A 21,009-nucleotide genomic window follows, 5' to 3' on the forward strand; every position below is an offset into this window, starting at 1 on the left:
TTTAGTCCTACTCGTATGGTAAAGTGCTGCATGGAAATGTTTATAGTTTTTTTAAAAAAAAAATCACAGTCACGTGCAAGTTTAACTAGAATGGCTGACCATTTAACTTTTATACAATATAACAAAAAGCTTCCCAATTTATGTAAAGTGCCATTTATTTACAAATGTTTTTGCTCAAGTTAAAAATACTGACAGAACGCTTAACGTGCAAGCGTGTCAGTTCCTTCAATCCTGGGTAGTTCCTATCGAAAGCAATCCATTGTAAAATAAACTCTGCACTGGTCTTCAGAAAAGAGAGAAAGTCTCTTTTCTTAGTTCACATTCTTTAGACAAAATGGTACATTTGCTCATTCACACGAAACAATTGTCACTTCAGTTTTAATAACTTTTTGCAACAGGTGATTAAATTATACATTCAGTCCACATCATTTGCTTTGCAAAATCTTAAGAAAAAAAGCTTAAAAACAATCAGTATAATACTCGTGCTACTGGTGATTTTTTTTTCCTGTAATAAGCCAAATCTATTTTACACATTACAAAGTGATGCTTTAAAGAGCTAACCACAACCAGTAGCACAAGATGCCCACAGGCTTCACAAAAGGGAACAAGTGCATCAGACACAACATTATAAACCTGATATAGTGACATACACCAATATGCACCAGTGCCTTAACAGTAACAGCTTACATGTATTTGATTTATTTAAAGGCATAGGCATGTACAATCCATTGACAACTATACAGGAGCACAACACAAATAACTGAGATCCCAGCACAAAACTCAACTCCATTATTCTAATCACAGTGCGTTTCTTTTACCTTCGACGCTTCAGTAGATTAAACTTGTATTTCTTAAATTAAGTTTATTAGTTTCCCCCAGGCACTTTAAAACAGATTCATATTCCCGAGAAGTACATTTAGGGTGCAGTTTGCCTCAAAAACACTTAGCTGCTGTACAATTCAGTTGAGCCAGAAATAAAAATAACCTCTGAAGCTACACAGGTAATCATGTGAATAGTTCTTCTTTAAAGTGTGTAAAACAAGATTGTTACAACTTGGCATTTTTTGTTTCACAACTGACTCTATTCAGCCCAAGCGGCAAGTGGAATTTTAACATTACTTTCCATGATTCTGGATCAGATGTGTCCTACTCTTCTGGTGGAAACACAGAATGAGTTTAGGTGTGCACCACTTCCAGTAGATGATGTACTTCCTTAGGCAAAATGACCCACAAAACAAATGGATTTGGGAACCATAGCATCATTCTCAATCTATACAATTCTTGATCAGTGTTTACTGGTTGACTTTTCTTCCTGTAAATGGTGATAATTGGTAGACTGGCCCCTCGGAGTGCTTAGTGGTTGAAATGGGAGGCTTGGTTACTATGCGGCTGATTATACTCTCTCCAAGAAAATTTGTTAGTTAACAAATCATTGGGTTTATAGTAATCATCAAGAGTATCCTTGAACCAAACTGAACACCGCAAGTGCACAACTCTAAGCAGCACTAAGTTCTGTGAAAGCATGCTTCACAAACAAACTAGATTTTGTGTCATTCAGGAAATTTCAGATGAATACAGTACATAAAACCGCAAAAAGGAATTACCCTAGTAAGCCTGATAACTAGCAGACAGGTTATCTGCCAGGGTCCAAAATAAATGCTGCAAGATAAGGGGAACATCACAGTATGTTGTACACATTTTACCCGCAATGGTAACAGAATATTTGGAAAGCCAGTGCTTGCAAAGATCAAACCCCTTCGGAAACAAGCTCTTCCCCAGTTACAAACCATGTCCAGCAGTGAAGCAGCAAAATAAAAGCATTTTAAAAAGTGAACTAAAGTAAACCTAAGAACAGAAACATAGGTAAAACCTTCTCTTTTTGTTTTTGTACAAAAACTAAGAAGCCATTACAATTTACAACTCAAGAGAGGGAGGTTGGATTGAAAAAAGAAAACAGTGTCTTTCTTTAGCTGATTTTTTAAAGCTCAATTCCTCCACAAATTGTCAAACCTCAATGTGGATCCATGGTCAGGAGAACCAAGTGTCAGCTTAAAGACTGAGAACAGTGTCAAACTGAATCGACTGTGTTCCCACAATTCAAAATACGTTGCACGATTTTTCAACCAATCTCACCATTTTAGCACTATCAAATCTACCCCAGCTCTTTGATTAAAGAGCTTTGAAAAAGCTTGTACTGTCTGCTCACATGTACGCAGGGTGCTTTTTTGTTGAAAATGACCAAAATTCTGATTCCACACAGCATAACATCTCTCAGCCACCTCAGAACTGTCACCAAGAAGCAAATTAGTCAACCACTTAAATCGAGAGTACTACTGGCATCTTTGAAATGATTGAGTAAAAATGCTCAATATTACAACTGAAATGTGCAGGTTGACCCCAACACTTCAAGTTATTATGGAATAAGAGGAAGTCTTTTTGATATCCATTTCTAAAGCAACGACAGGAAAGGGACTGATACTCTTACTCACTCAACCCCATTACCAACTCACACACCTGTAGTCCCAGGGAGTGGTATTCCTACCCATTACTGAGATACTTCTGTAATCACAAGAAATTGTACTTCTACTCATTATCTCCCACTGGGAAACCCCTCTCAATCTCCAAGTGCCTGCAATACAGCAAATTTTAAGGAAGAATGAATGCCCATAGCAGATCGTTGGTCAGCGTTGCATTTTGGCAAGATGTTGAAATGAAGCCTCAGAACATTGCAAATATATGGTGAATAGTCACCCTGGTGAATTGCCACTTACCTAAGCAGTTAAATACCCCAAAAATTTCCAGAAACATCACAATGACTCAATTTGGCTCAAACCACATGTAAAAAGCACAGTTAAAGTAACATCTACAAAGTTTAGCATGCATATTTTTACTGACAAGATATTCATCTATGGTCAATCATGCATTAGCGAAATTTGCTCCATCAACAGATTTGTAGGTCATTTAAAAAAAGCATACACAAGTTCCAATTACCACAACTATTCCCAACTGTTTCCTTGTTAGAGATATGAGAGAACTATGTACCAGGGAATTAAATTCTCACCTGCAACGATCACTGGCTGAATGCTACACTAAGTACTGGCACCGCCAGGGGAACCAAAAGACACAATTGAAAACATCAACTAATTTAAGACACTCTTCAGTTTTAAATTTTCATTAAATCAGTATCTGATGGGCCTCGAATGTGAGGACATTTGGAATAAATCTGGCTTTCGCAGGGTTTACCTGGAACGGCAAAACCTATAATGAATGTGCTACTTCAATTTGCATCCCTTTATGAAAACAACATCATATGGCACTACTCTGGTAAGCGTATTAAAATTTAAAAAAACAATCATACCCAATATTGATTTTTAGACAGGAAAAGCAAATTTTCTGACTTCTGTCCTGTGAAACATCTGTCAGCAATAGGAGATGTGACATAGGACTGTGACATTAAACACTGTACTTTGACAATTAGCAGAACTCATTTGCAGAAAAGTTGTGTCCTGAATGACAGGCTTCCAGCAAGTGTAAATCACCATCACCTTTAATATCATTTATGTTGATACTAAAAGGGAAGAAACCGCCCACTCAAATCGAGAATTCACCAGCTAAAGAAAGACAATGTTTTTTTTTGGAAAACTGCCAATGCTGCCTAGATGTAAAACTCCTCGCTTAGTTTCTGAATGCAGGGAGAGTCCTGATTGATGCCACAGTCACGACAGCAGTGGTTGATAGACATCAGTGGAGGAGGACGGGAGCTGTGCAGGGGGATGGGGGTGGGGGAAAAGAGAGAGACATTGGTCGTTCCTCACACAGCGGTGCGTGTTGGAGTGCTGGGTTGGTTCAGCCCCATAATTTTACACAACCAGCCAGCGAAATCCACCTCCTCTGCTTCAGACCGCTTAATGAACGTGTGGCTCTGTGCAAAAACAAGAAACAAGAGTCAATGTTTAACGGCCCAAAGTTGAATCACCGAATTGTTGGGCAAGTCCTTCAAACTATGTTGCGTTATCAACTGACAAAGATAGGAATGAGAAACAACATATTCATCTCAACTAGCTCATCCAGGCTTGAGTAAAATTACAACGCACTACAGGAGATGTATTGACTCTCACTGGACTACCTTCCACAATGACAACTTCAACGACAAAATCCTGCAAACATACAATGTAGAATTTCAATTATTCCAATTTCACCTAAGTGTTGACTCCTGCTGCAACGTTACAATGAGTATTGCCATAGTATTTTATATCGATGCATTTGATATTATCTGACCTCAAAAGGAGTCATTATCTGGAGATTATATGAACTTGGATTAAAAAAAACTAATCTTGTGTAATGACCAGCCAAACACATTGATATTCTGACAAGCGCATTAACATTTTCACTGTATTTCCCTCCTTAAAACACAATTAACCTCAATTCCAACAGTTTTTGTTCAATATTGCAAATCCCTCAAATGGGAATTATACTTTCAAATAATGAATACTTTAAATTCCTATGCAAAAATACATTAAAAGAAAGCAGCGCATTGTGAATATTGAACCTAGGCATTTAATTCTGCTATATTTTCTGCTCTGCACTTGCAAGTAACAATCATTACAATGGGGAGAGAGCAGAGCAATGGTATTAGTTTTGAGGTTATGCTTTTGAAGAGCCAGCACAGAGGCAATGGGCTGAAAGACAACGGCCTGTAATGCAAAGAACATGTGTCTAGTTTTGCTGTAGCTGTCAACCTCATGGAAGTCATGATGTGGAGATGCCGGCGTTGGACTGGGGTAAACACAGTAAGAAGTTTAACAACACCAGGTTAAAGTCCAACAGGTTTATTTGGTAGCAAAAGCCACACAAGCTTTCGGAGCTGCAAGCCCCTTCAGGTGAGTGGGAATTCTGTTCACAAACAGAGCATGTAAAGACACAAACTCAATTTACATGAATAATGGTTGGAATGCGAATACTTACAACTAATCAAGTCTTTAAGATACAAAACAGCATGAGTGGAGAGAGCATCAAGACAGGCTAAAAAGATGTGTATTGTCTCCAGACAAGACAACCAGTGAAACTCTGTGGGGGTTACAAATAGTGGGACATGAACCCAATATCCCGGTTGAGGCCATCCGCGTGTGTGCGGAACTTGGCTATCAGTTTCTGCTCAGCGACTCTGCGCCGTCGTGTGTCGCGAAGGCCGCCTTGGAGAACGCTTACCCGAATATCAGAGGCCGAATGCCCGTGACCGCTGAAGTGCTCCCCAACAGGAAGAGAACAGTCTTGCCTGGTGATTGTCGAGCGGTGTTCATTCATCCGTTGTCGCAGCGTCTGCATAGTTTCCCCAATGTACCATGCCTCGGGACATCCTTTCTTGCAGCGTATCAGGTAGACAACGTTGGCCGAGTTGCAAGAGTATGTACCGTGTACCTGGTGGATGGTGTTCTCACGTGAGATGATGGCATCTGTGTCGATGATCCGGCACCGACCTCCTCAGAAGACAAACACGGGACACAGTGGACAGAGTACCCTTCATTGTCCAGTACTTCCCCGGAGCGGAGAAGCTACGGCATCTCCTCCGGAGCCTTCAACATGTCATTGATGAAGACGAACATCTTGCCAAGGCCATCCCCACACCCCCACTTCTTGCCTTCAAACAACCGCACAACCTCAAACAGACCATTGTCCGCAGCAAACTACCCAGCCTTCAGGAGAACAGTGACCATGACACCACACAACCCCGCCACAGCAACCTCTGCAAGACGTGCCGGATCATCGACACAGATGCCATCATCTCACGTGAGAACACCATCCACCAGGTACACGGTACATACTCTTGCAACTCGGCCAACGTTGTCTACCTGATACGCTGCAAGAAAGGATGTCCCGAGGCATGGTACATTGGGGAAACTATGCAGACGCTGCGACAACGGATGAATGAACACCGCTCGACAATCACCAGGCAAGACTGTTCTCTTCCTGTTGGGGAGCACTTCAGCGGTCACGGGCATTCGGCCTCTGATATTCGGGTAAGCGTTCTCCAAGGCGGCCTTCGCGACACACGACGGTGCAGAGTCGCTGAGCAGAAACTGATAGCCAAGTTCCGCACACACGAGGACGGCCTCAACCGGGATATTGGGTTCATGTCCCACTATTTGTAACCCCCACAGAGTTTCACTGGCTGTCTTGTCTGGAGACAATACACATCTTTTTAGCCTGTCTTGATGCTCTCTCCATTCATGCTGTTTTGTTTCTTAAAGACTTGATTAGTTGTAAGTATTCGCATTCCAACCGTTATTCATGTAAATTGAGTTTGTGTCTTTATATGCTCTGCTTGTGAACAGAATTCCCACTCACCTGAAGAAGGGGCTTGCAGCTCCGAAAGCTTGTGTGGCTTTTGCTACCAAATAAACCTGTTGGACTTTAACCTGGTGTTGTTAAACTTCCAACCTCATGGAAGAACAGAGGAATAAGGTTCAAATTACTATTTAAGTGAGAAATAGCTTCAAAAGGCATCAGTGCAGAGGGATCGGAGTGTCCTTGTGTATGAGTCAGAAAGTGGGTGTGCAGGTGCAGAATTTTACAAGGAAGGCAAATGGAATCTTGGCATTTATTGCAAAGGGTCTAGAGTATAAAAGTAGTGAAGGGTTGTTATAATTGCATAAGGCATTGGTGAGACCACACTTGGAGTACTGTGTTCAGTTTTGGTCACCTTCTTTGAGGAAGGATGTGGTGGCACTGGAGGCGGTTCAGAAGAGGTTTACTAGATTGATTCCAGGTTTGAAGGGGCTGTCGTATGAGGAGCGGTTGAGTAGCTTGGGCTTGTACTCACCAGAGTACAGAAGAATGAGGGGGGATTTGATTGAGGTATATAAAATACTCAACGGGATTGATAAAGTAAACATTAACCAAATGTCCCCACTTCTAGAGCAGTGTAGGACAAGAGGTCATAGTTGTAGAGTAAGAGGGGGAAGGTTCAAGACAGATAAAGAGAAGCTACTTCTCAGAGAGTTGTGAACCTATGGAACTCATTGCCCCAGAGTGCAGTGGATACAGAATCAATGGATTCAAGAAAGAGATATATAAATATTTGATCAAAAGCAGGATAAAGGGCTATAGGGAAAAGGCAGGGAAATGAAGTTAGGATGAGATGGAGATCAGCCATGATAATATAGAATGGTGGAGCAGGCACGAAGGGCTGAATTGCCTACTCTCACTCCTAATTCCTATGTTCCTACATAAAAGGATTTAGACTTGACTTCCTTATCACCAGATTTCAAAGTAAAACCAATTGGTTTGCACATCTGTTTAGTTGCTCTTGAAGCAAGAACGAAACAGTTCTTTCACTTTTGAATTGGACAGATCAAAATCCGTGACAATGAAAAAGGATAAAGATTTTGGACATGTGATGGCCTGGTTATACTATAGATGGATAATCAACCACAGTGCTCACTTTTGGTGCTGCACTCATATTCTTTAAATATTAACCTCCAACTGTCAAAGAATTAGTCTGGTTGATTAACAGAGTAAAATGAGGGTGATGTCCCCTGAAAATCCAGGCAATGCTTCCTGAATTATTGCCATATATAAACCTCACCATTGGAATATTGCTGAATGACCTTACCCCAGTGGAATGAAGATATAGAATAAAATTAAAGATATCTTTTATAACTCAGTTTAAAAACACTCAGATCAGAGCAGCTAGGAGAATTTTGGACTGGAAATATTAGCAAGACATGGTTGAAAGGTGGGCATAAACGGCAGTTGAACATTCCCGGTTACAGGGTTTTCAGGGAAGATAGAGAAATGGCTATAAAAAAAGTGTGGCTGCAATATTGATTAAGGAAACAGGTATGGCAGAAGGATCATCAAATGAGGCCGTGTGAGTTGAACTGAAGCACAGTGATAGCCAAGTTCCGCACACATGAGGACAGCCTAAACCGGGATGTTGGATTTATGTCACATTATCAGTAACCCCCACAGCTTGCCTCCTGGACTTGCAGAATCTCACTAGCTGTTCTGTCTGGAGACAATACACATCTCTAACCTGTGTTTAATGTTCCCTCCACCCACATTGTCTGTACATTTAAGACCTGGCTGGCTGTAGGATTCGCATTCTAATCAGTATTCTGCAACTTGATTCTGTCTGTTTGCACTGTTTGAGAGCAGATTTCCACTCCATCTGACGAAGGAGCAGTGCTCCGAAAGCTTATGGTATTTGCTACCAAATAAACCTGTTGGACTTTAACCTGGTGTTGTGAGACTTCTTACTGTGTTCACCCCAGTCCAACGCCGGCATCTCCACATCACGAATATGGAGAAGCATAGTGAAATAGAAACCTTGGAGTACTTGTCCACAGATCCCTGCAGGTGGCTGGACTGGAAGATAAGGTGACCAAGGCAGCAGATGGGATACGTGGCCTTATTAGCTGAGTCAAAGAATATAGGAGCAGTTCTGGTCACTGCACAATGAGAGATATGGGATTGCAGTCGAAAGGGTAGAGGAGATTGTTACCATCTCTCCAGACACAGATGCAGGTAAAACAAAACTGAATTTCCAGAATTACTTGACAAGATTTCAAATTTTAAGAATTGTATTGTCACAAGCTAAAAGCAACTTTGACCAAACACTTTTTTTTAGGAAATCCCTCTAAATGTTGGAAAAAAAGTTTCCCCATGCACCTTATTAACCTTGGCACGGGGTTATCAGTTGTGTTAACTTTACTGTCCCTTAAGTAGACACTTTATTCTTTCGGAACTAGTCCAAACCTATTCTCTGCTCCAGACAGCCTGCTTCCTTTCCTTTCTAATCCCAGAACCTACTTTCACTGTGAGGATTACATTGGGGATTCCCGCTCTCTAACACAAGCCATGTGAATCTTCCAACTTCATTTAGATCTTCATGAACTTGGGCTCTTCAATCTTAGATCGAGGGCCCAACATGTTCGACATGAACAATACGATCAACATTTTCTCTCCTCCTGGTGCAGACTGTCTCTATCATCTTATTCTCAAATTTGGGGCAGCGTGGTGACACAGTGGTTAGCAGTGCTGCCTCAGTGCCAGGGACCTGGGTTCAATTCTGGCCTTGGGTCATTGTCTGTATGGAGTTTGCATGTTCTCCCAATGTCTGCATGGGTTTCCTCCGGGTGCTCCGGTTTCCTTCCACAGTCCAAAGATGTGCGGGTTAGGTTGATTGGCCATGCTAAATTGTCCCTTAATGCCAGGGGGTTTGCAGGGTAAATACATAGTGTTACAGGTGGGATTGTTGTTGGTGCATGCTAGATGGGCCGAATGTTGTCTTCTGCACTGTAGGGTTTCTCTGAATTCTTGCAGACTGAGTGTTTTGGGGATATCTCAGAAAATCCTGTAACCGGATACATTGGCTTTTTTTGGACTTTTCCCTTCCTAATGCTCATCGCCATGGCAATGTGAATCACATGGGTCTTGCATCCAGTGTTATGACAATGGAAAAAAATTCCTAAAATTATATAAGGAAAAATTGGACATTACAAAAGACCCGAGTAGACATAGACACTGAAGATGGCTGAGAATGTACAACAACCATTGACAGCAATGGGAACAGGGGGTTTCTTTAAGGGAAAATAGAACCTCTCCCTGTGCTTCCAGACAAGGTATGTGTAAAACCACCTAATGGTTGATTACCATCTCTGATAAGGACAAAGGAACATAATGGCCCTCATCTCCAAGACCTATGTATAATGGCCCAGACAGATAAGTACATTCTGGTCCTCTTGGAATATGCACATATTATGCATATGCTTGCTACCAGCCTGTGCTGTCATGTTGTGTGCTTGCGTGCTGTAAGAAAAGCAGCTGAAAGATTGCCACACGGAAGAGAATACAATAATTGAAGTGGGACCCCTGCAAAGATAGCCACCTTTTGCAGGAACATCTAAAGCTCACTCTTTTTCTGCGAAAATTGATAAACCAGCGGAATCGCAGCTGGAAAATAACTGAAACCTCTACCAAACTACAGGACACCTGAACCAAAGAATCAACTTTTTGCTAGCAAAAGCCAACTCTACTGAAAACAATTGTAATGGCCAATGTATCATCAGCTACTCCTCACAACTCGAGGACTGTTCCATACAACATTTATTAAAAAAAACTTACTATTAGAGTCCTATCTCTATTCCGTATGAATGTAGACACACGTGTTTTACCATTTCTCCTTACCTTTTTAGTAGCGAATAAACGACTTCATCTTAACTCAAGAAAGCCTGGTTAAATTAGCTCCTTTTTAAACATAACTATTGGGTCCGGAAAAGGTATCCAGGGGAAGGGAACCTTGTTAGATTAAACCTTTGTTGCTATCAGCAGAGGGTGAGTTGAATGAAGACAAGTCAACAAGTCATCCCCCCTCACCCAGGTCTGTGATACTTGGGGGACATCCCAGCCAACGGTGACAAATTGTAGGGTCTTGCCCAGATCAATAACTTTTGTGGAATCCCATCTGAGGCTGGTCTTAGAAGAGCTAATTTAGCTATCCTCGAGAACACCAATTCTCTTCCAGCTGGGATTAAAATCGACTTTTAAAGTATGAACATTTATAAAAGCTGACATTCCCAACACCTCTCTGAGAGACTTGGAGACTAACAGTCTATCCAGAGTCAACACAGTGGTGTTTGGTACCAATGCAGTGCACGCGCAGTTAGACTGCTTACTCGATGATGTAATTGTGAGTGAAGGAGTCGGCAGTGGCCAGGACAGAAATAAAGAAAAATAAACTTTCAGTCGAAACATCCTTTAATTAAAATTGTTACTGGTTTAGTTAAAGTTCCCGGTTGGTTGAATAAAATAAGTTGTTAATTATTCACTTAAAGGCACCTTTAGGAAGGAACACTGTTCTGGCCACCCTATCGTAGAAAGGACATTATTAAGCTAGAAAGAGTGCAGGAAAGATTTACTAGGATGCTACCGGGACTTGATGGTTTGAGTTATAAGGAGAGGCTGGATAGACTGGGAATTTTTTTCTCTGGAGCGTAGGAGGCTGAGGGGTGATCTTATAGAGGTCTATAAAATAATGGGGGGCAGAGGTCAGCTAGACAGTCAACATATTTTCCCAAAGGTAGGAGAGTCTAAAACTAGAGGGCATAGGTTTAAGGTGAGGGGAGAGAGATACAAAAGGGACCAGAGGGGCAATTTTCTCACACAGAGGGTGGAGAGTGTCTGGAACAAGCTGCCAGAGGTAGTAGTCGAGACGGGTATAATTTTGTCTTTTAAAAAGCGTTTAGACAGTTATGTGGGTAAGATGGGTATAGAGGGATATGGGCCAAAGGCAGGCAATTGTTTAGTGGTTTAAAAAAAAGGGCCGGCATGGACAAGTTGGACCGAAGGGCCTGTTTCCATGCTGTAAACCTCTATGTCTATAACTATAAACTGTAATTAATTATTTGGATTTGTAAACCTGAGCTTCTCCATGAATGCCCATTCTATCCAGCATTTTCTGTTTATAGATTTCTCTTTCTCCATTTTACCCTTTTATTTGTTCTGTTGTTAAACTCTCAACATTGTGCTAAGTTTATATTTTTATGTTTCGCCAATTCCAAGTAATGTCAATCTGTGAAATCAACTGGCCACTCAAACATGCAAATCTTTGGAAAATTATGTCAGGCAACTGGAGAGATGACAGACAAACAAAATCTGCAAACATGCTTATTGCGAAATGCCACAGCTTTATGTTGTTAATCGCTGGTGGAACCACTGTGAGGACGCTCAGAACAGACAGATTTTTGCTGGCATTGTCTCTCCTGGAAAAGACATCATTGGTTTCTGTGCACACACGTGCAAGGAGAAAGAAAAGATCCAAGGGGAGGGCCCATCAGGGTTAACTAAAAAAATTAAAGACAGTATTCAACTTAAAGCAGAAGCATATCATTGCACAAAGGTGGGCAGCTGGTCAGAAGATTGGGAAGAATATGAAGATCATCAAAGAATGACAGGAAGATTGATATGGAGGGGAAAACTAGAATACGAGAGAAAGTTAGCCAGTAATATAAAGATGGACAGTTAGGGTTTTTGTACTTAGAGTTAAAGTGAGCATTGATCCAATAGAAAGTGCGCCTGGGGAATTGGCAATGGAAAGTAGGGAGATGGCGGATGAATATTTTCATGCGTCTTCACTATAGAGGACACAAGTAACTTCCCAGAAATAGCTGTAAATCAGGAAATGGGAAGGAGGAACTCAGGAAAATTACAATCACCAGGGAAGATGAATGGTGGAGCAGGCCTTGAGCAAATTGTTGAATCTATGGGTTGACAAATCCCTGGATGGACTTCACCACCCCAAGGTCTTGAAAGAAGTAGCTGGAGAGATAGCTGATGCACTGCTTTTAATTTTCTATAATTCCCTACATTTGGGGAAGGTTCCATTAGATTGGAAAATAGCAAATGTAACTCCTTTACTCAAAAAGGCAGCATGACAGAAAATAGGAAAACTACAGGCCAATTAGCTTGACATTTGTCATAGGGAAAATGTTAGAAGCCATTGTTAAAGATGTTATATCAGGGCACTTGGAAAATATCAAGGCAATCAGGCAGAGTCAACATGGTTTTGTGAAAGGGAAATCATGTTTCACCAATTTATTGGAATTCTTTGAAGGAGTCGTGTAGTGGACAAAGGCGGTTGGGGGTGGGGGGGGGGGGGGGGGGGGGTGGGGGGCGGTGGGTGGGGGGAATCAGATGTATTGTACTTCGATTTCCAGAAGGCATTTGATAAGATGCCACATCAAAGGTTATTGTGGAAAATAAAAGCTCAGTGTAGGGGATAACATATTGGCATAGATACAAGATTGGCTAGCTAATAGGAAACAGCTGGCATAAATGATCTTTTTCTCGTTGGCAGGATGCAATGATTGGTGTGCCACAAGGATGAGTGCGAGGGCTTCAACCTTTAACAAAGATGATAGGAGCAGGAGGCGGCCATTTGGCTGTTCGAGCCTGCTCCACCATTCATTACGATCATGGCTGATCATCCAATTCAATAGCCTAAACCTGCTTTTTCCCCATAAACCTTTGATAGAAACAAAGAAGATAGGAATGGTTACAATTTATATAAATGACTTGGGTGAAGGACCTAAAGTTATGGTTGCTAACTTTGCTGACAACACAAAGATAGCTAGGAAAGTATGTTGTGGAGAGAACATAAGGAGGCCATGAAGGGACATAGATAGTTGAGTAGGCAAAACTCTGGCAAATGGAGTATAATGTGGGCAAATGTGAACAAGCCACCCAGGCTTGCTGTTGGGTAAAATAAAGAGCGGGTCACATGATCCCTTCATTCTCTATTTTACTTGAAATTAGAGAGATAGCGCCAAAACATTTGCAGCAAGATTTATGAGGATGATTCCTTGGCTGGAAAGTTTGATTTATGAGGAAAGGTTGGCCAGTTTAATGAAGGGGATTATTTTAGATTGTTTGCTTTGGAACAGAGGAAACTGGAGGAAGACCTAATTGGAGTGTATAAAATTGTGAAGGGTCTAGATAATATGGATAGGAAGGGCTATAGCCTCAGGACATAGATTTAGGGCAAGAGAGAGGAGGTTTGGAGGGAATTTGCAGGGAAGCGTTTTTACCAAGTGGGTGGTGAGAATTTGGAAAGGATGGGAGAAGTAGAAATGTTTATAGCATTTGAATATGCACTTCCTATCACCTGCGGGGACACGGATGAAAAGCTGGAAAGTGGAACTAGCTGGATGGTTCCATGTCAGGCAGAGCAGACATGGGCCAAATGGCCTTTTTCCTTACTCTAAGAGTTTATGATTCTATGATTTATATGATTCTAATCAAAGTTCAGATGGAACAAAACCTACACAATACAATTTTACTCTGGAATATTTATACAAGTCTAGTGCAAATGGTATAAAGATTCAGAAGAACAGCACGTCTTGTTAAATTCTAGTGGCAGCACCAATATACATGTATAAGGGTTCTAGCTTGAGGAGAGGACCTCAAAATTTTGACTTTGGACTTGGGAAAATGGGCACAAAGATGGAGCTGACACAAAAGTTCAGCCATGACCTTATGGAATGGCAGAACTAGTTCAAGGGGCTGTATGGCCTACTCCTGCTCCCAACTGTTATATTATTTTCAATAGTCAAATCCAAACACTATTATTTCATAAAACGGAGGAGGATTGTTACAAGTTTCTTACGGATGTTTTTAAAATCCTCTTGCTTCTGCCACTAGTCTTCCCCTGACATCATTAACTCATTGCTTCCACAAACCACCACAGGCTGGTAACTCATCCTAATGGCTATCATCTATCCCGGCAGCTTAGGTGGGCTATTTTAATGCGTATTGGGAGGGACCCAACACAAGTCCAATTCAGAGCTTCCTGAACAGCAAGATAGGAGCATGAAGCTAAGGTAAGCTAAAAGCAACTATAGCATCTCAGACACAAAGCCAACATATTGCAGACAGACTGAACAGGAGACCTGGACATTCCAGCCTCTAAACTCCTCCCCCTCAGATACTTTACATTTTTAAAATAATACAGGGATTGGCTGGAACCAAAGGATTCATGGTTTTCTCCCTGGCAGATTATATATCAGACACTTTATAACCAGCCATTTGGTGAGCAATTGCTAGGTATGAATCTTTCTTCAACTCAGTCCCTCAGGCACAGGATTTTGCATTCACACGGTGGAATTCATATTCTTACCAGAGTTACATGCTACAGACCAGAATACACTAGAACAGTCTGAAATGATGAAAACTCAGTTAGGAAAGGATTTGGGTTCAGACTGAAGTCTACCCAAGGTTTACCTAGATACTCGATTAAAAAGCAATACCTAGTTTAAAAAAACTATCCTGTAATATTTTCACTGGAATGTAGAATACTTTATGGAATGGGTGTTATTGCATATGGAATTTGTCATCCAATTTCTTTCTGAATAAATCCTTTTTGAGAGAGAAAGAAGCCATTTTGATCTTGTAACTGAGGCATTTCAGACTATTCCCGCAAGAATGGGAGTAGAATTTGAGCAGCTGTGAGGAACATGCCAGGGTAGGAAGGCAGATCAGTGGAATCGTTGAGTTTTGTACATGATTTATATAAATTGAGAAACTCAGTGGATGCTTCCCAACAACAATTTTAGGATCAAATTTGAAAAATGACAGCTGTTGTATCATTTCATAAAGAGCAATTATTTTAGGATCTGTGAGTACTCTATAATGAGCAGATTATCACAGCGCCAACAGGCGACTGATCAACTGGGTAAAGACACAGCAAATGCAAAGTTACAAATGCTTGGTTAATCTTTCTCCTCACAAAAAATAGGCCAGTCACGCAAGGCTCTCACCCACTGGACAGAATCTACTCATTGAAAGGTACTCTTTGAGGAAGGAATTTATACAAGAGATCACCCTGGAGAGAGAATTGTATTTCAAAGCTGCAGATACGCTGCAAAGGGCAAGACCACAAGTGAATCCTTAACATAGTTCCATCTCCTTCAATTAAATATTGGGAAAACTGGAGCTCTTGTTTTTGATTGGTGCTCCAAACTCCAGGCTAAACCGGTTTGTTCACAATCTTGGTGTCATATTTGATCCTGAGGTAAGCTTCCAATCTCACTTTCGTTCCATCACCAAGACAGCCTATGTTGCCCGACTTCACAGCTACCCCAGCTCATCTGCTGCTGAAACCCATGCCTTTTGTTAACTCGAAGCTCGACTACTCCAATGAGCTCCTCACCGGTCTCCCGCATTTTACCCTCCGTACATTTGAGGTCATCCAAAACTCTGTGGCCCCATCATAGTGACACAGCGTAGAAAAGGCCCTCCAGCCCATCAAAGTCTGCATCAACAATAACTATCACTAAAGTCACACTAATCCCATTTTCCAACACTTGCCTCATATCCTTCAATGTCATGATATTTTAAGTGCTCATCCAAATACTTTTGGTTTCCGGCTTCCACTACCTTCCCAGGCAGTGCATTATAGATTCTCACTACTGTGAAATTTTTAAAATAAATCTAGCCCCTCATGGTTGACTCCTCAACCAGTGGGAAAAGCTGCTTCCTATTCACCCTGTCCATACCTCTCAATCTTATACACCTCAATCATGTCTCCCCTCAGCCTTCTCTGCTCGAGAGAAAACAATCCAACCTATCCAGTTTCTCCTTTTAGATCAAAAGTTCCATTCCAGGCAACATTCCATGGCAATCACATCCTTCCTGTAGCGAGGTGACCAGAATTACACACACTACTCCAACTGTGGCTTAACCAACGTTCTGTACAGCTCCAACATAACCTCCTTACCCTTGTACTCTATGCCAAGACTGTTGAAAGCAAGTGTCTCATATGCTTTCTTACCTACCCTATTCATCTACTCTGCTGCCTTCAGGGATCTGTGAATAAGTACCCCAAGATCCATCTGTTCCGCTGAGCTTCCTAGTGTTCTGCCATGCAATAAATACTCCCTTGTCTTGATACTTCTTCTAAAGCGCATCACCTCACACTTATCAGGGTTAAATACCATCTGCCACTGCTTTGCCCATCTGACCAACTTATCTATATCTTCCTGTAACTTATGACCTTCCTCACTAAAAGCTGTGGAATTCCCTCCCGCCGCCTTTAAGATGCTGATTAAAACCTGCCTTTCTGCCCAAGCGCCTGATCTAACATCTCGTGTGGTTTAGTATGAACCACCTTGAGATGCTTTAAGTTAATAGTGCAATATAAATGTCTGTAATAGCCAATGCACCAATTCAATTTGAAAGGAGTTACCTGTATACAATGTCACTATTTCACATCTTCATAGAGACTGCACACAAATATGACCTTGATAACTCAACACATTTGCATGGGCACGAAATGGAATGCTTGAGTTTTTGGTCATGGCTTTTGAACCAAACCTACCCAAGATCAATGAAAAGGACCTTGACACAAGAATTCTATACAATGTACCTAATTTGACTGCTCTTTTGTAATTTGAGATTCATAACCATAACCTGAGGCATTTATTGCAGTCAAGGTTAATGCTTCCCATAGTCTGTTATCAGTTTGTCAAATAATTGCACAAAGGTCAGTAGCTAAATAGTGAAATTTTGAAGGTTAAAAAACATGTCAAAGAACCATCAGTTCAGCTGTTCAAAGAAAAAGTCCTGGCTTGACAGGGGTTTCTAACTCTGGTATACTTACTTCTCTTTGCATCGGGGTCTCAGGTGAAACTTGGGGCATGAGAATCAAGCAATAGTGTACAGAATGTAAACACATGCTTCAGTCCCTCAAACAAAATGCAGCTTTTACTTCATGATTCTATGTGGCCTCCAACAATGGATGGCTATAGCATGTTCATGTAACTGGGGCTAATAATGGCCCAGACCTTCCGTTCCCCAGAGGTACCCTAAAAGACGTTCTGGGAGACCCCTTGAAGTTCCACACACGGACAGCATGGGAATTGCCATGGTGTCGATTACCCTGTGTTTCGAACTCTCAAACACCGATTCAAAGCCAGAGACTTTGGATGGTTCAGAGTCTCTGAGCAGAATAGTTGGAGCTATTACCAAGGAAAAGTTAGAAGATTAAAACCAACTCTAATGCCTGGATAACTATACGCCTGACCCCACCTGAGCCGCCACTGGCTCCCAACTCACTGCCCCCGACCTCACTACTAACACCACCTCTGGCATCCACTCCTCCAATTACCTCCCATACCACCTGACTACCCCCACAACCACCAAATTAATCCCCTAGCCCTCAACCCCCCCCACTACAACCCAAAAAACGCCACAACCCTACATCCCACCCGACTAAGCCCTTTCAATCCTACCTCACTACTCCTCGACCATCCCGCTACACTCCCCACTCCCCAACTATTTGATTCCACCCCCTCCCATTTTGTCAAAAGGTCATCTGGACTCGAAACATCAGCTCTTTTCTCTCCTTACAAATGCTGCCAGACCTGCTGAGACTTTCCAGCATTTTCTCTTTTGGTTTCAGATTCCAGCATCCGCAATAATTTGCTTTTATCCCCTGCTGACACACCCTATCCACTCATCTATTTATCCTATACATTTACCTTCTCTCTTAACTCGTCAAGGTTTCTGGAGCATTAAAATATACCGGTCTACAGCAGCTAATGCCATAAAAAGGGGGCGTGAGTTCACTTTCCGAAACCTCGTCTTAAGGCTACCAGGAACAGCTGCGCTATACATTTCCCAGCAGGCCTGAGTTAGAGATCTGGGTGAGAAATGTGCTACTCCCGACTAAGGGATTAGCGAAACGGAGTGGAATGGCAATCCGACAGTGATTGCCACTGCATCAAAGATTTGGTCTGATATCTCACAGGTATAACAACATAGATTAATGAGAAAGTGTAATATTTTGTTAATTTGACTCCAGTAAATCTGAAAGTTTTCCAGCAGATTATCTATTTATGATAATACTACAATCATGGCCAACTCAAAAGGAGGAACTGTTCTGACAATTCTCAACACAACTTTCAATTCTTACTGCATTATGTTGGTATCACAGGCTTCACTGCATTACACAGCAAGTGAAAACCAAGGCAGCTTCTGTTACATTGTGTAACAAACTGAACATGCGGAACACAACTCAAACAAAATCTGAAAACAGAAAAAGAGCAAAGCGCTCCCAGCTAAAATTTAGGAAGCCACTTGATAACAAATTAAAAAGGATCAGTTGAAGTGCATTATATTTCAGTAATCTTTCACCCGTAGAACTGTATTTTCCTAACTCAGATCATGATCTAATTGAATAATTTAGCACTCTGCCACTGGCTGCACAGAATTAGAACAGCAGGAGTTGATTTTAACATGTAGCTATTAACTGGCCAAAATAAACATGAGACCCGTCAAAACAAAATGACCGTCTGTCTAGTTATTAGGCTCTCTACTGTTTTGGAAATCAAGAGAATATCCAACGGGGAATCCGGGAGAAATGCCTTTACCCACAGTGTCCATAATGTGGAATTTGCTAAAACAAGGAGTAGTTAGTTATATCAAGGGGAAGCATGGATGGAAAAAGGAATAGAAGGATTTGCCAATAGGCCGAGATGAAGTAGGACATGAAGCATAAACACCAGCACAGACCAGTCGGGCCAAATAGCTTATTTCTACGTAATAAAGACACAAATCTCAATAATTCTGCAGAAGGCAGAAGCTCGAGCGTCATTTTAAGCAGAATAATCAGGCTGGAAAAAATGCTATCACTTTTAAAATGTCACAGAGTAAGTGCAAATTGATAACTGAAGGCCTAACCTTGAAGGACTTTCACTCACCATAAGTAGTTTCAAGTCTGCTCGGTCAGCTGGATTCTTGAATAAGCTGCAATTAAACATTTTAATTAGTAAACAGCACAGTATTCTAGATGAGTTGAAGATGCAAAGCCAACCTCAGTCCTTCAGCAGCATCGCAATAAAAAAATATCAAGTAGATTCACAATCATTTTCTTTTGATATAACTAGTTATTGTACGTAAGTAAAACACAAAATTTACCTACATGTAAATGGCCTGCAACATTCTCCTATACACACAATATATAACATTTATAATTTATTTAAAATGATAGCAAATTTTGTGCTAAAAAATACAAAATGCCAAATCATATTGAAACATAACAAATGTAACAATAAAATGGCCAAATATGTCCCATGAAGATAGCTTTAAATCAACGTACAACCATAAAATCCTGAAAAACTGCCGATCACAGGGATCATTGGCCAGTGCCAGCCACAACCTTAAATAAACCAATAACCCATAAAGTTTTCAAATGTAATTCAAGTTAGCACCAAACTTTCACATGAAGATGGAGTCTTAAAATCCAGCACAGACACAGGCACTTCTTCACTAATCTGATACTAAAACATATGAGTAACAACTTGCATTTATATTAGGGCCTTTAACATAGTAAAACATCACAAGATGCTTCACGGGAACAATCAACAGATTGCAGTTCAACTGGAACACGGTTTATGAACAACATCAGCTTTCCTTTACCACAGAGTGCTGTTCCTCAAGTCTAGAAAAATATTTGACATGGCCAAGTCTCTCCTAATGCCATCTACATATCCTGTCAGGGTAACTCAAATGGGGACAGAAGAACCCGGAGTGATGGCAGCATCCCCATCTTTGGATTGTAATGTTTATTCAGCTTTACGGGAAGCAGAAATGTGGGCAGCAACAATACTGTCTGCTAGCAGTCATTGCCCAGATGCATGCAAGTCAATTGGACTTAATGTTCATTGGTGCCGACGGGATTGAACCCAACTAAATCTCCAGGAGAGCGGGGAGGGGAGTGGCATCATTTCTAGTTATTCTCAGCATCTTGTACAGATACTGATTATAGGTAATGTAAGAGACTAAAAATAACTGAAAACCAAGATCAATTTATCAAAACTAACAGTAAACTTGGGATCTGGAGTTTAACCTTGCATTCAACATTATTCACCTATGATCATTATGCAAGGATAATGTGAATAAGACTAATCTGAGGGTAATACAGAAGTTAACAAGTGCAAGTTAATACAGTCATAAGACAGTTTGAAAACTTGCTTCATAGCTTTTAAAGTTAAGAGAATGCAGATCACAGATTAAATGGGATGTAAACAGCTAATTGCTTAAAACATGGGGGGGGGAAAGAGATGGGGGGGTGGGGGAAAGAGATGGGGGGGGTGGGGGATAGAGATGGGGGGGGTGGGGGAAAGAGATGGGGGGGTGGGGGAAGAGATGGGGGGGGTGGGGGAAAGAGATGGGGGGGTGGGGGAAAGAGATGGGGGGGGTGGGGGAAAGAGATGGGGGGGGTGGGGAAAGAGATGGGGGGGGTGGGGAAAGAGATGGGGGGGGTGGGGGAAAGAGATGGGGGGGGTGGGGGAAAGAGATGGGGGGGTGGGGGAAAGAGATGGGGGGGTGGGGGAAAGAGATGGGGGGGTGGGGGAAAGAGATGGGGGGGTGGGGGAAAGAGATGGGGGGGTGGGGGAAAGAGATGGGGGGGTGGGGGAAAGAGATGGGGGGGTGGGGGAAAGAGATGGGGGG

General features: G+C 41.7%; 1 protein-coding gene across 1 annotated transcript in view; it reads right to left on the bottom strand.

The window, feature by feature from the left end:
* Positions 1 to 361: 361 nt before the first annotated feature.
* Positions 362 to 21,009, bottom strand: part of map2k2a (mitogen-activated protein kinase kinase 2a) — an 86,719-nt gene continuing 66,071 nt past the window's right edge. The window contains exons 10-11 of the mRNA XM_078198192.1: positions 19,257 to 19,302; positions 362 to 3,922 (exon numbers count right to left, since the gene is read on the bottom strand). Of these exons, the coding sequence (XP_078054318.1) occupies positions 3,812 to 3,922; positions 19,257 to 19,302 (157 nt within the window). The 3' untranslated portion in view covers positions 362 to 3,811. The remainder of the gene's footprint in view (positions 3,923 to 19,256; positions 19,303 to 21,009) is intronic.

The sequence above is a fragment of the Mustelus asterias genome, chromosome 26 (genome assembly GCF_964213995.1).
Source record: "Mustelus asterias chromosome 26, sMusAst1.hap1.1, whole genome shotgun sequence".
NCBI classification, from domain to species: Eukaryota; Metazoa; Chordata; class Chondrichthyes; order Carcharhiniformes; family Triakidae; genus Mustelus; species Mustelus asterias.